At 39.9% G+C, this 12,578-nt stretch overlaps 1 protein-coding gene across 1 annotated transcript in view; it reads left to right on the top strand.

Annotated features, from left to right (window-relative positions):
• The first annotated feature begins 5,097 nt into the window (after positions 1 to 5,097).
• Positions 5,098 to 12,578, top strand: part of SLC34A2 (solute carrier family 34 member 2) — a 27,451-nt gene continuing 19,970 nt past the window's right edge. Inside the window, exons 1-5 of the mRNA XM_031553165.1 lie at positions 5,098 to 5,153; positions 10,485 to 10,599; positions 10,700 to 10,834; positions 11,334 to 11,462; positions 12,284 to 12,427. Coding sequence (XP_031409025.1) covers positions 10,494 to 10,599; positions 10,700 to 10,834; positions 11,334 to 11,462; positions 12,284 to 12,427 — 514 coding nt within the window. The 5' untranslated portion in view covers positions 5,098 to 5,153; positions 10,485 to 10,493. The remainder of the gene's footprint in view (positions 5,154 to 10,484; positions 10,600 to 10,699; positions 10,835 to 11,333; positions 11,463 to 12,283; positions 12,428 to 12,578) is intronic.

Below are 12,578 nucleotides of genomic sequence, written 5' to 3'. Positions count from 1 at the left end.
ACTGTTAATTTTGCAGATTTCATTTAAAGATATGTACAAAATTGCATGTTGGATAATTAATTGTATGGGAAATAAGGTTAAAGAAAAGAGTTTTATTTTCTCACCTTACGGCAACGGATCACCTCTGGAGATCTGAATTTAGATAACTAAGACAGAATTATCTAAAAGCCATTTCAGGGATGAAAACTTTGAAAGTAGATACTGCCAAAGATTTTGCAATAAGTAACAAACGTCAATTTCGGTTTCTAAACTAGAATTTGAGGTATTTAATGCTTCATTTGAAATGTGCAATTCTATGTGGAATTAGTACTCATTCACTCTTTGAAAGAGTAGTATGTCTGTGGGAGATTATTTTCGTAAAGTCATTCTCAAATCAACCTTTTGATTTGGCATAAGTCATTTAGGTAGAAGACAAGTAAGTGTGGCAATGGTAAACGTCAAGCGTGCTGTGTGGAGGCTAGCAAACTGGCCAGCTCATGGGCAGCAGAAGTGTACAGGTTGGGAACGTGAGAGGAGTCTTCCCTGCGGTGTGAACACACTTAGCTGGCTGTCTGGTAATTATACTTGCTTATTCTGCTACCGGCAACACCGTGTCCAGTGTCAGCCAAGGGTTAACAAATTGTGTAGGAGGAAAACAATGGATTTAAAAAAAAAAGTCTTTGAACTGTCTTTGAATAATAAAGAAGCTAACAATACCTACTTTCCCGAAGCACTTTGAGATCTGTAAATTAAGGTTTACATAAGAGTGTAAATATTATTATTTATTTAAGAGCTCTCACATTTCCCTTCACTTCTTCTCTTCTTCCTCCTGCCCATTACTTGTTAGTGGGAAGATGCTATTTGCATTCATTAGTATGTGTCCAAAATGGGAGGCAGTGGGCGGATGTGGAATATAAAATTGACTGAGAGAGAGAACCGGAGGAGAAAGGCAAAGGGTCTATGCGGTGGGAATTAGACTATAAAATGGGTAAGGAGGGGTTAGCAAGAGGGGAATCATATTGGATTTCTTTTGTGATTAAAAATTTCTTACCCTAGAGAATTCAGCAGATCTTCATTTTGGACTTGTTTTTTTTTTTTTTCTCAAATCTTTTAGTTAAACATTCAAGACAAATGATAAAAGTTGAGAGCAGTTGTGATAAAAATATATTTTAACAAGTGTCTGCGTTTTCATCTTCAAAGTGACACAATTGATGTTTTATGTGTTCTGATTGAAATCGCGTTCAGGCTTGCATGGTGCTATTTTGCACATTGTATTCTGTCTACATTTTTGTTTGCTCTTTTGCTTCCCCTGTAGTGGGTAGGACATATTTAGGGTCTCCAAGAAGAATAAAAATAATTGTCGTTTGTGTCCTTGATGGAGAAGCCTGCTATCATGGAGGATGTAAACCACAAACCCCACTAACTTTTGCCCCACTGAGGCGTTTGTACTGATGAAAACATTTGAAGCATGGTTGTAATGAGAATAAACTGGTTCTATAGTGGAGGGGCTGCTCAATTATTAGGAAACCAAGTCCCTCTTTCCTTTCAAAAACATCTATCTGTCTAAAGCTGTTGGCCATACTAGTCCTTTGTAAGAACTGTTCTTGTATTGAAATATTTGTTTCCCCTTTAATTTATGAAAGCCCTTCCTGTAGTTTTTGTGACTCCCTCACATTTTGTTTCTCTCACCCATTCCTGGCACTGACTCCATTGAACGTGATCTCTTTATGACTTTACTTGCTACTCAGATCCAGAAATATGTTAACTACAGTAACTCCATTAATTATTTTATCTATCATCGATGCAAGAGACAACAAACTACACAGTATTGTAATTCATAACCTTGTGATAAGTTTCAAACTCTTTATATGTTGAATCAAGTGCTTTCTTATTGCTGTCATAGTAGTCTGGAGCTCTTTATTATCTCTGACTATTGTAGAAACACTGGGCAAAAATTCTCAGGAATGCATCTACGCCCACCAGATGACTTCCTGGTAGACACTGAAGTCTCAAAGACAAATTTACACTTCCTAATGGGATATAAATGTGTTAATCAACTGCAAAGTTTTAGCATTTAAGTTCTTTAACAAAAGAATGGGGCATCCTATATAACACCAGGGACAAAGTCTGCTGCAAATATTGATCTCTAATAAATACCCAGCCGTACATCAATGTGGAATTTAATAATCACAATGCCTATCTGACTGTGCTTTTTCATTAACAAACTGCATTGTTAAGACGTTTACATGTCAAATACATTTCAGACAATAGGGAAAACCAGGGCTTGAACTCTTTTCGGTAACTGCACGATGCAAGAATGTTCTCCTCAGCTGACTAGGGCTAAGTCCTTAACTAAATAACTGTTGTAGCTGTAATTCATCTTTAAGTCAGCATTGATCTCTTTTTAGTGCTTTGTGTCATTACAGACCCGAAAGAGGAAAGACTAATTTAAGCTAATGCAGTTCCCAAATACAGATGGCTACCTTTGTTCAAGGTTTTCAAAACGGGTTAAAATGTACAATGTTGTTTCCAGATACTGGAAGTAATATCACTCCTCAGTAAAGAGTCACACAGTTGTTTCCTTGTGTCTCAACATGTCAAAGATCGGGTATTTAGCTATTTAGCTCTACATTCTTTGGATTTATGGAACATTGAAAATTAAACTGTCAGATGAACGCTCTCTCCTGATCCTAGCTGAGTCTTGATCATGCCTGCTGTCTTCTGAAGCTGTGTCTACTAAAAGAGCAGACTTGATCGTGTGAATCTTACTGTTCTTGAAAACACATCTTCAGCTACTCTGATACCTTTGCAGGATGGGATGTCCATTTATGTTACTTGCCTTTAATTATTTAAATTTTGTTATGACTTAGGTACAGTGGTATTCTGTACTAAAGCCTGGGTCTTAAGATGATCAGGGTCAACACCTTGCCAGCAAATCTCCCATTTGTTTGGGAAAACCATAAGGGAACTTGCAGAGATGATGCCTCTTTTGCAGACACATTTCCCTCCTATGTGATCGCTTCCTGCAACATAGAACAGCACCTGGACAGAGTTCAGCTCACGTTGAATTTGCACATGCCAGGAATTTTTTCCTGTTCTCTGTTTGAGACGTTACCTGTGGTTGCACCTTCTGTAACCCATACTATCTCTGGTGAGTTTTAGGCTGGTGTAGAAACTGCGGAGTATTTTAGCACCTTTGTGATAGGAAATAATAACTCTTGACATTTACTTGAATGTTTTATTCTAGTAAACATTCTCTATCCAGGAGTGTTTTTTGGTATAAGGTCCATGGCCCCTAGCAAGGGGAAAAGGAATTAAATTGGTCTTCAGTAGCGTCATCTCTTGAATCTGTTCCTGAAGAATGAAAATTTAGTGCATTGAGCTATAGCTCTCACTGCTTGATGTCTTGTGAAGTGTTTAATCCTCTTCTCCTTTGATCCTGAATGAGGCAAAGTCTCCTGTCAACGAAGACCCTCCTTCATTCCTTGAGACTCCTTCTGGAGACTCTGAAAGCAGAAAACCAGCCCCAGACTGCCAGAGGCAGACCCTGCGTTGCCTGCCTCTCCATAAGTGACTAGGTTTTTCTGTCAAAATTTTTTTGGAAACATGATGAGTCTGTTCCCAGCCTAAAACATTAACGTGGTCAGTGCATAATATTGTACTTAGCAAATGAACAGCCTTGGACTAAAAATCCTGTCTTAAGACGTCATCACACGTGGCTGAGTCCCAGCCTGGCACTGTAAAGGTGAGCATCTCGCCACTTCTCACCGTCAGAGCTGGGTTTCACAAACAGTGACTCAGAGGAAAATAAACCTCAGCTTACAGAATTAGAAGGATTCCCAGTTAAAAGCTTCAGCTACTTCTGTGGTAGAGGTCATCAATCATAAACAACTATTTTTATAGGCAGCGTTAAAGGACAGTTTTGTTAAGAAAATGGAGCCTCTGAAAATGGACCTTGAGGCCATTTCCTATCACTTCTTTCCCACTTCAGGCTATTTTCAAGTCTCCTTGGGCTCCAACATCACCTGTAATCAGGATAAAGGCAGCGGTTAGCTTTACACCAGCAGGTGCTCTGCAATTCTGCAGATGGGGCTATAGAGACTTTGCAGCCACCACTTACACATACTAAACATTTCTGAGACCAGTGTAGGTGAGGAGCAGATTCTGGCCCCCAGCCCCAAAGGCTGAGTGTCTAATAGGTTGAAAGCTGCAAAAAGCAAGAGTTTTATTTTTCTCGCTGAGTTACTGAGTCACTGAGCTGCAAGGAGATAGCACTGCATATGTACAGACGAAGCAGATCTGCTGATTCAGTTGCTGCTTTACAGCTTACTTTCTCAATACAGATTGCCTGCTGAAAAAGTAAAAATTCAAAGAGAATAAAGCTATAGTACCTGAGATAGCCCCTCAAGTTCCCTGTTAAAATCATTAGTAAAATAGTGGTTTGTGCCTACTTGGTAATAGCTTACTGTATTTATTGGATAACATATCTCTTTATTGTAATCTTCCTTGATAGTGCTCTGAATGCAGTTATCAAGGGTGTCCTCACATCTTTAACTCATTTAGAATGAGAACCATAGCCAGAATGCTAATGAACTCTCCTTAATAGTAAACATGGAGCACTGATAAGAAGGAAATTTCATCCTCTGTTCTCAAAGAAGTTCTTACGTGTTTCCTACTTACACCACGTTTTATCTGATTCCCCTTCACTTCTGTTCTTAGGCAGATTAATAGGCACCCGAACAGACAAATAACAGTACTGCCACTTCTCTGCATCCTTTTGACAGACTTCTGAGATTGCAAAATATTGTTTGAAAATTACTATTGGAAAAAAGATTACTGAGTGATCAGGCAGACTGCAATTTCTCCGGCTGGAACAAACCGTCCCATAGCACTCACATGAACACATTAGTAACTCTTACTTAAGTGCTGATGGGACATTTTTTAGAATGTGATAAGTGTGAAATAGCCTGTAGTTTTATCACTCTCGGTTGCTGCCCACTTCTTTTGAGAAAGGGTTGATTGTGATTAGTGAGGTAGGCACTGCCTTCAGACTGTAAAAATGTTACTACGTAATGATGAAAGCAAACTTTGCTCAACACCTGTCTATATATATTGCAGGTTGCAGTGGCTGCCCAGTTGGTCCGTTCACTCTGTTGCCTGGGGAGAAAGAAGTGGTAAGTAAAACCAACTAAGAACAAGGAGTGCTGTGGTTTTTATTTCGTTTTCTTTCTTTCTTCTTCTTCTTCTTTTTTTTTTTTCCCTCAAAATTTTAAACTTAATTAACTTATAAATCAACAGCTCTGCTTTCACAGCTTAAGAAAAAGGCAGCAGAGAGCTAATGTAGGGAGCAGGAGGGGCGTGTGAAATGTCACCCGGTTGGTAGCATTTTCAGCTTGTGTGCTTCACTGCGTTTATATTTTAAGGAAGTGATAACAAACTGTAATTCTAAAACCAAACTCTGCTACTTTTTGTTTGGAAGTAACTAGTTGCTATTTTAATTAATATCATAGGAAAAGACCCGGTATATTTGCAGCTGTCACAAGCAAAACAAACGAAAACACAAGTAATAACTGCCTATAAGATAGCATGTTATTGTTTTCAGTATTATTTGGATTGAAAAGTGGTGAGATTTTAAGTCACGGTGGTACTGGATACTGGAAAATGCCCGGGATACGATTAATGAAACATTGGAATGAAATACTGTCGGTCCATGTGCTGGCGCAGATAGCCGCAGTCTGTGTGCAGCACTACGGCAGGGCCAGGCTATTCTCCACGGAAACATTTTCTTATGCTAATTCACTTTGATAGAAGTGTAGTAGAAGGAATACATTAGTCTAATGCAGTTAGCTCAACTAATGTGACAGTAGACAGAAATCAGCTGGTTTCTCAGTAACTTTTATTAGCAGCTCTTCCATTAGATCAGTAAGTCTTTTTAATGTCATTATTCTTTCCTCTCTCCAATCTTTGCTGTGTGTTTTTGTCTTTGGGATGGCGTAATTTGTTGGGTTTCCTTATTACTGGGAACTTTTTTTTTTTTTTCTAGAAAAAGGAATTGTTTGATTTAAATAAATACCTCCTGGGCATTTCAAACACTGAAAGTCACTGAAGTTTCTCCATTCTGGCTCTTAAGTGGCATTGTTTGGTGCTTTGCTTGGTTGTGAATGCTAAAATTAATGTTTGGGATTGTTTTCTCTCTGCACTAGCTTAGACATGAGTTTTCTTCTTAGTTTTATCTATTTTTTAGCTTTGCCATGTGTTAAATGTGAGAAAAAAAGAGTCAGAGATACATAGGAATAAGCAGTGAGTACAATGCTGACTTTTTTTCCAGTTTTCACACGTCCTTTTTTTTTCTCATTTGCTGCTACATTAGTTAAAAACTCACACGGTGGCTGAGCCTGCTGTCTTATTCAGAAAAAAAAACCCAGGGAGGTGCCAGGGCAGAGATGAGGTTTGCTCTGAGGCTGGATACTATCTGGCAGTTATTTACCCGATTTTCTCTTCTGCTGCACTCGGGGCTTTGTGGCTGCAATGGGCTGTTGGGTAGAACTGTCAAATAATGTAAAGAAACTAAATTAATTTGTGCTGGCTAAGGTCTTTCCCTCCCCCCCTCAATATAATTTGCTTCTCTGTTTGAGATGATACATTTTGAGGAAAAGCTGCATTTCTTCCAACTGTACATAAGAAGGATTGCTGTTTAGCTGTGTATTTACTGCTATGAAATATGTGTTGCATATCTTTACTAACTCATAGAATTGGATCTCAGATTAGCTGGTAAATGCCTTTTCAGTGTAAAAAAACTGTAGCATGGTCTGGATGGGAACAAGTGGTATGTGCTTGTAGGAATGCTTGGAGAGTGGAGAAGTGTGGAGAGTCTCGCTGAAGCCAAAACTTGATTTGGAGCTGCTTAAGCAACCTGGGGATTTTTTATTTCCCCAGAAAAACTTTGATTTTGTTGGGTCTGTTCCTGTCAGGTGAGATGTGTTCCAGGCTCACAACTCTGTAGTTCTCACATGGGCACAACCTGCCCTTTCAGTGGATGGTCACGGGTGGAGAGGTACAAACAATACCATCCAGGCATGTGCAAATGGAACTTCATCTTCTCTGTGTTAAGTCCAACAAAATAAACAGATTTGTCGCTGTTGCTGCTTTAGGACAGAATAGCACTGACACGGAGCCGTACAGCAGCAGCAGCAGCAGTTACAGCTGTGCAGTGGCTGGGGATGGCAGTGTGGGTGCTGTGTGACGCCAAGCGTCGCTCTTGTCCTTCCCTGGACTTTAACTCTGACATGCAGCAGTAAGGGAGAGAGCATGGCTCTGACTTCATACCTCTCACATTTTCTTGCAGCGTTTGTTCCCTCCGTTTGTCCTGATCTCCCCCTGAGAAGCGGGAGGTTTCAGTTTCCCTTGCAGCCAGAAAGGACGTCACATGCAGTTAGCATTTTCCGAAGGAGTGGAAAGACTATACCTGCCGTGCCGTGGTGTGAGAGGCTTTGCCGCACGACTTGCTGGCACAGGCTGGGTTACAGCCTGCATGGCGTTAGCTTTCAGCCCTTTGCAATATGCATAGTGCGCTGTGACCTGCCACTTTCAGGGGGAATCAGGCTCCCATTTCAGCACAGCACTACCCAGCCTGTGCCTGTTGTCTAGCTGAGCTCCTCCTGGCAGCCTGTGTGGACACAGGCCTGTCCTCTGCACATTCTCTAACATGTTTCTTCACAGTTGTCATCAATGCTCAAAAGGAAACCACTATTAGTGTTTTCATAGTCACCATGTACAATGGTGCTGGGACTGACGTCAACTAATCTAAGGGGCAGGGAGCGATGTGGGCAGCCCCGTCACTCTCTGCTCCTCCACAACATCTGGATTGTCTTTTGCATGTTTTTCTCAAGATATTAACATTTGTATTGAGGTCAAGAAAGAGTTGTTTGAAGGGAAAATTGCATCCTTGTAGTGCAGCGATCAATTAACAGTAAGTTGCTGTGGCCAGGACTCTGACAACCACAGTATCAGGTGTAAGTTATCAGCTGTAAGTTATCAGCTGTAAGTTATCTTCTCCGCTGTTTCGTTTAACAAGAGCTGGGATCTGGAGAAAGCTGGCAGTCTAGTTGGCACTTCAGGGATCTGTGGGTATGCTTCTGTCCATCCTGATAGCAGTCACATAGAATTGGGGTTCAAGGAACACCACTGCAAGCCCAGCCACACAAGGCAAATACTGTTAGGGTGTCCAGTACTCAAGTCTACCTTAATAAATCTGAGGTTGACCAGGACTCATATGAATAATTTTATAAACATAATCATAAAAAAACTTTACCACAGAGGTGCTCAATTCTCATTCCACAGTATTTAATCATATAAAGCAAAAACAATAATAATACATGACGTACCTGTGGGATCCTGAGCACCTCAGGAACATGAGTGATGTTTATTAAGATGCCTTGCTGAATTCTTGAACTGAAGAGTTTATGTAGCAGAGCCACAGGTTGCTTTTCTGATGAAGTTTTCAAGCTCCAGTTTCTGTAACAAATGCATCAATTCAGTTTCCATACTCCAGTCATCCAGGCTGAATCTTTCATTTCCATACCAAAGTTATCAAAAGAGCTGTAAAAATACTGATGACCTCCTGGACTGGTGCTATCCAGTATATCCTGTACTTCTCCGTGGCAAGGAGTACATTGGCAATACAACTTTGTACCTGATTTTCCAATGCATTTTCATGATTGCATTTCACTTAATGAGCATTTGTGCTGAGCAGTTACACTTTTTCAGAGCTCTTTGAATGCTGAATGTGTGTAACTGAAACTTGTTTGACAAGACTGAGGTGTTCTGGCACAGGTGGGGCTTGGAGGTTGTTCTGGCATGGATGAAAATACCAGAATTTGCTCCAAGCAGATGAAAAACCTTGTTGAAACAAGCAAGAGCAATTTTCCTCCATCTGTTCTGAGATCTTGGTGTGTCTTAGGAACCGCTCTGGATCTCATGCCACTGATAACAAATGTACAAAAGTATATCTTTTGCTAATGAGATTGCAGAATAATTTTCCTGCTAATGTGGAAGGGTAGAAATTCTTAACCTGGGAAGTGGCAGAAAACAGTAACTTGCTTTGCTACAGTGTATATTGTTCGAGTTGTCTCTGCCTTTTCTTTCCCAGCTGTAGGAATAGGATGTGTGGCTGTTAACATGGGCAGTGACAAAACATCAGCTACCAAATGATTATGATTAAACAAATGATTAATTATACTCCCCGAGAATGGCTGCTAACCACAGCCGAGCCTTGTTTATGAGTGTATGATATGGATACCTGCCCTTGAAGATTGGGGGAAGGTGCTTTGTTTATGAGGAATGTTGCAGACAAATGCAACACCTTCATTTCAGCCATGTGGGCGCAAGACATGGCATCCAGCAGGTATGTGTGGTGGAGAGGGTGGAAGAAACAGGTCCCATGGTGAGACTTTTCTGTGCAGGGTTCACTTCTCCCATTCCTTCCACTGGGTTTTGGGTCATATTGGCTGGGCTAACCAATGGCATTATAGGCCTGGGAGCGTGAAAATATTATCATGTATCGCTAGGAGCCCAATGATCACCTTGCCCCCCATAATCTCCCCCTCTCTGGCTCCCTGTGTTGCTGAAGTAAATGGTTTGAATCTTCCAAGTTTTGGTGCAAGAAACATCTGCCTCCTCAGCTTTTGCCTGGCCTTGGACTGCCACATGTTCTTGTACCTCTGCTTTTACTTAGACCAGCAGGATTTGGCCATATGATTTCTTATTTTGATGATGTTTGATTATTGGACGGTATTACAATGAATGCTAAATGCTTGACCTAAAAAGGGGTCAGAAAGGAAGCGGTTCACAGAGAGAGCCCGTATGAGCTGACTGAAACTGAAGCTGCAAATACAGACCTGCAAATACAGACCTGAAAATGGCCACTGCTATTCGATGATGCTTTTGTCTGGTCCTTCAGCAGGGATTGCTCTGGAGCCTCTGGAGCTTGGGTCTTCCTTCAAGTTATCCAGGATCACGTTGCCATCCACCCTTCCATAGGAATGAACCAGTAAAGGCGTCAAGAAGACTTTTTTTAGCATATTTGACCACCCAAAGTAGGGGAAGAATGAATTACCAGTTTGGTAATATGTCAAAACCTGAAGATGGAAGAAAGTAAAGCTTTTTGCTGAAGGAAGATAAAATGAATTAGAGAAATGTGTAAGGTTCGGAAAGCAGAGAAAACTTGGCTTTCATGCCAGTTGAAAGTGAACAAAAATTCAGAAATATATATTATATATAAATATATATATATAAAATTTTGTAAATTGTGCAAATGAAATCAACAGTGTGATTTCAAAATTAATTAAGATATCCATTTCACAAATAAAGGAATAATTCAGAAAGATTAGTAAAAATCTGTATTCGAGGACAAGTTGCTTCCATTCCATCTCTTTTAATCGTGTTTTTCACATACCTTGTTGTATTTGTTGACTGCACACAAGTTTTAATCAGTTCTACTTTATTAGTCACAGATCATGGCTCCTTGGCCTGAGGTAGACAAGCCTGAAACCAATAACTATATTGGTGATTCCTCCAAACAAAACCAGAACATGCCCGGAAAAGAAGGAGAAAATCACAAAGGTATTGTGTGTTGACCTGCAGGTTTCAGAAATATGTATGTTTGAGGCTCCTTGGAGAAGAGAGAGAATAATTAAAACATTTTCATGTTCTGTTTCATCAGGGAACGTGGCTTCACTTGGAAACAAAGTGGAAATTCAACCTGCATTTTCCACAATAGCATTGATAGATGAGACAAGGCAGGAAGAAGACCCATGGGCTCTGCCAGAACTGCAGGACACTGGAGTCAAGTGGTCAGGTAGACATTGCTCAGTAAACAAGTTATGTGCACTTATTTTTTTCATAATTTCTGATGTCTGAATTTAGGATTTGAGCAGTTTTCAGATGTAGACTTTACACTTTGTCTCACGTTCCCCAGTGGTGAAGCTGGGATATGACATTCAGGCTGCTAAGAAGGAATTGGAAACCATACTGCTTACCCTCCTTAAAGCACAAGGGGGTATATGAAAACAGTCTAAAAGTAGTGTGATCTTATTTTCAGGCTCATATTGAACTTTCTTTATTCAATAAGATGAATGTGTAAAACTAAGGGCCAGTCTAAGACTTCATAAGGTAAATGAACTGCCTACTTCTGCAGTTAAAATTTGGATTAAGAAGAGCACTTGGATTTAATTACATGCAGGGGTGTCACAACACTGTACTTAGCTCCATAGCCTCTTCTTCTGCACTAAACTGTTGTGGAGAGAACACCAGATAAATAAACATGTTTTTTTATGCATAATGTATTTGTTTTGCAGAACTGGATAGAAAAGGAAAAATCATTCGTGTGCTCTATGGAATAGGAAAGTTTATTATGTTGCTTGGATTACTCTACTTGTTCGTGTGTTCTCTGGATGTACTGAGTTCTGCTTTTCAACTAGTAGGAGGTATGAAAATGCATTTAAAGTATCAAAAATAAGCTATGAATGGGGCAGTAAATCTCATCTGAATCACTAAATTGCAAGTATCACTCTTAAAGGTCATATGACACAGATTTATGTGTGGAGATGTAGGTTTAGAAGGAAGTACCTCTGAAGACTGACCTTCCTCTATGTGAAAGGACCTTTGTTTGTAAGTTTCCAAAGAGCTGTCAATGAAGAGATTTATCTCAGTTTCTTAGGAAGCTCTGTTACTTTAGTGACAGAAGCATTCAGCACTGAAATGTCCCCTAAATCATTCAAAGATGAAAACTGTTGAAATATAATTTTACATTTGCCTTTCTTTGAGGGTTGAATTTGGCTCATGGATTCAGAAGTGGTTATCAAATGAATATGTGAGCTTTTTTAGAATTTTTTTCTGATTTTTGGCAACCTAGAAAGCTACAGGAACAGTATTACTCAGAATTATTAAAACAACTTTCCTTGACATGGTAACCAAAAGTCATCAAGGCAGTAATAGCATTTAAATGCATATGTGCTTTTTTACTCTACAGTCTTTACTCTTTTGCTTGTCTTATATGGTTCTCTGCAGAATTCACTGGAACTTGTGTAGTCACTGAAATGAGAGAATATAAGGCATATAACTGATAAACTGAGACTTCAGAACCTGAATTTGGATCCTTGGGCTACATCATCTTGTACATTTTTCTGCTTACAAGCATTAATGCATATATATCATGTTAAATTGTTGAATGGTCTTCAATTAAATGCTCTGCTAATTCCTATTGACCTGACCTTGTACTCTCCTCACTGAGAATATGTTTTGGTAGGTAAAGCAGCAGGGGACATTTTTAAAGATGATTCAGTGCTCTCTAATCCTGTTGCGGGGCTGGTGATAGGAGTTTTGGTGACTGTGATGGTCCAGAGCTCCAGCACTTCTTCATCCATTATCGTCAGCATGGTGTCCTCTACATGTAAGTCTGCTTGCTGTGTCTTCCTGGAAATCACCCACAAATCTTGGTGCAGCATACGACTGTCCCCACCTGTGTTGAAGTTGTAAAAGCATTGAATTTAAGAGTAGGGACTTCAGGAAAAGACTTTCACTGCTGTTGCCTTTGATATTAA

This window comes from Meleagris gallopavo, chromosome 4, assembly GCF_000146605.3.
Source record: "Meleagris gallopavo isolate NT-WF06-2002-E0010 breed Aviagen turkey brand Nicholas breeding stock chromosome 4, Turkey_5.1, whole genome shotgun sequence".
NCBI lineage: Eukaryota > Metazoa > Chordata > Aves > Galliformes > Phasianidae > Meleagris > Meleagris gallopavo.
Note: the sequence above shows the minus strand (reverse complement) of the source record. Positions and strands in the feature narration are given on the sequence as shown.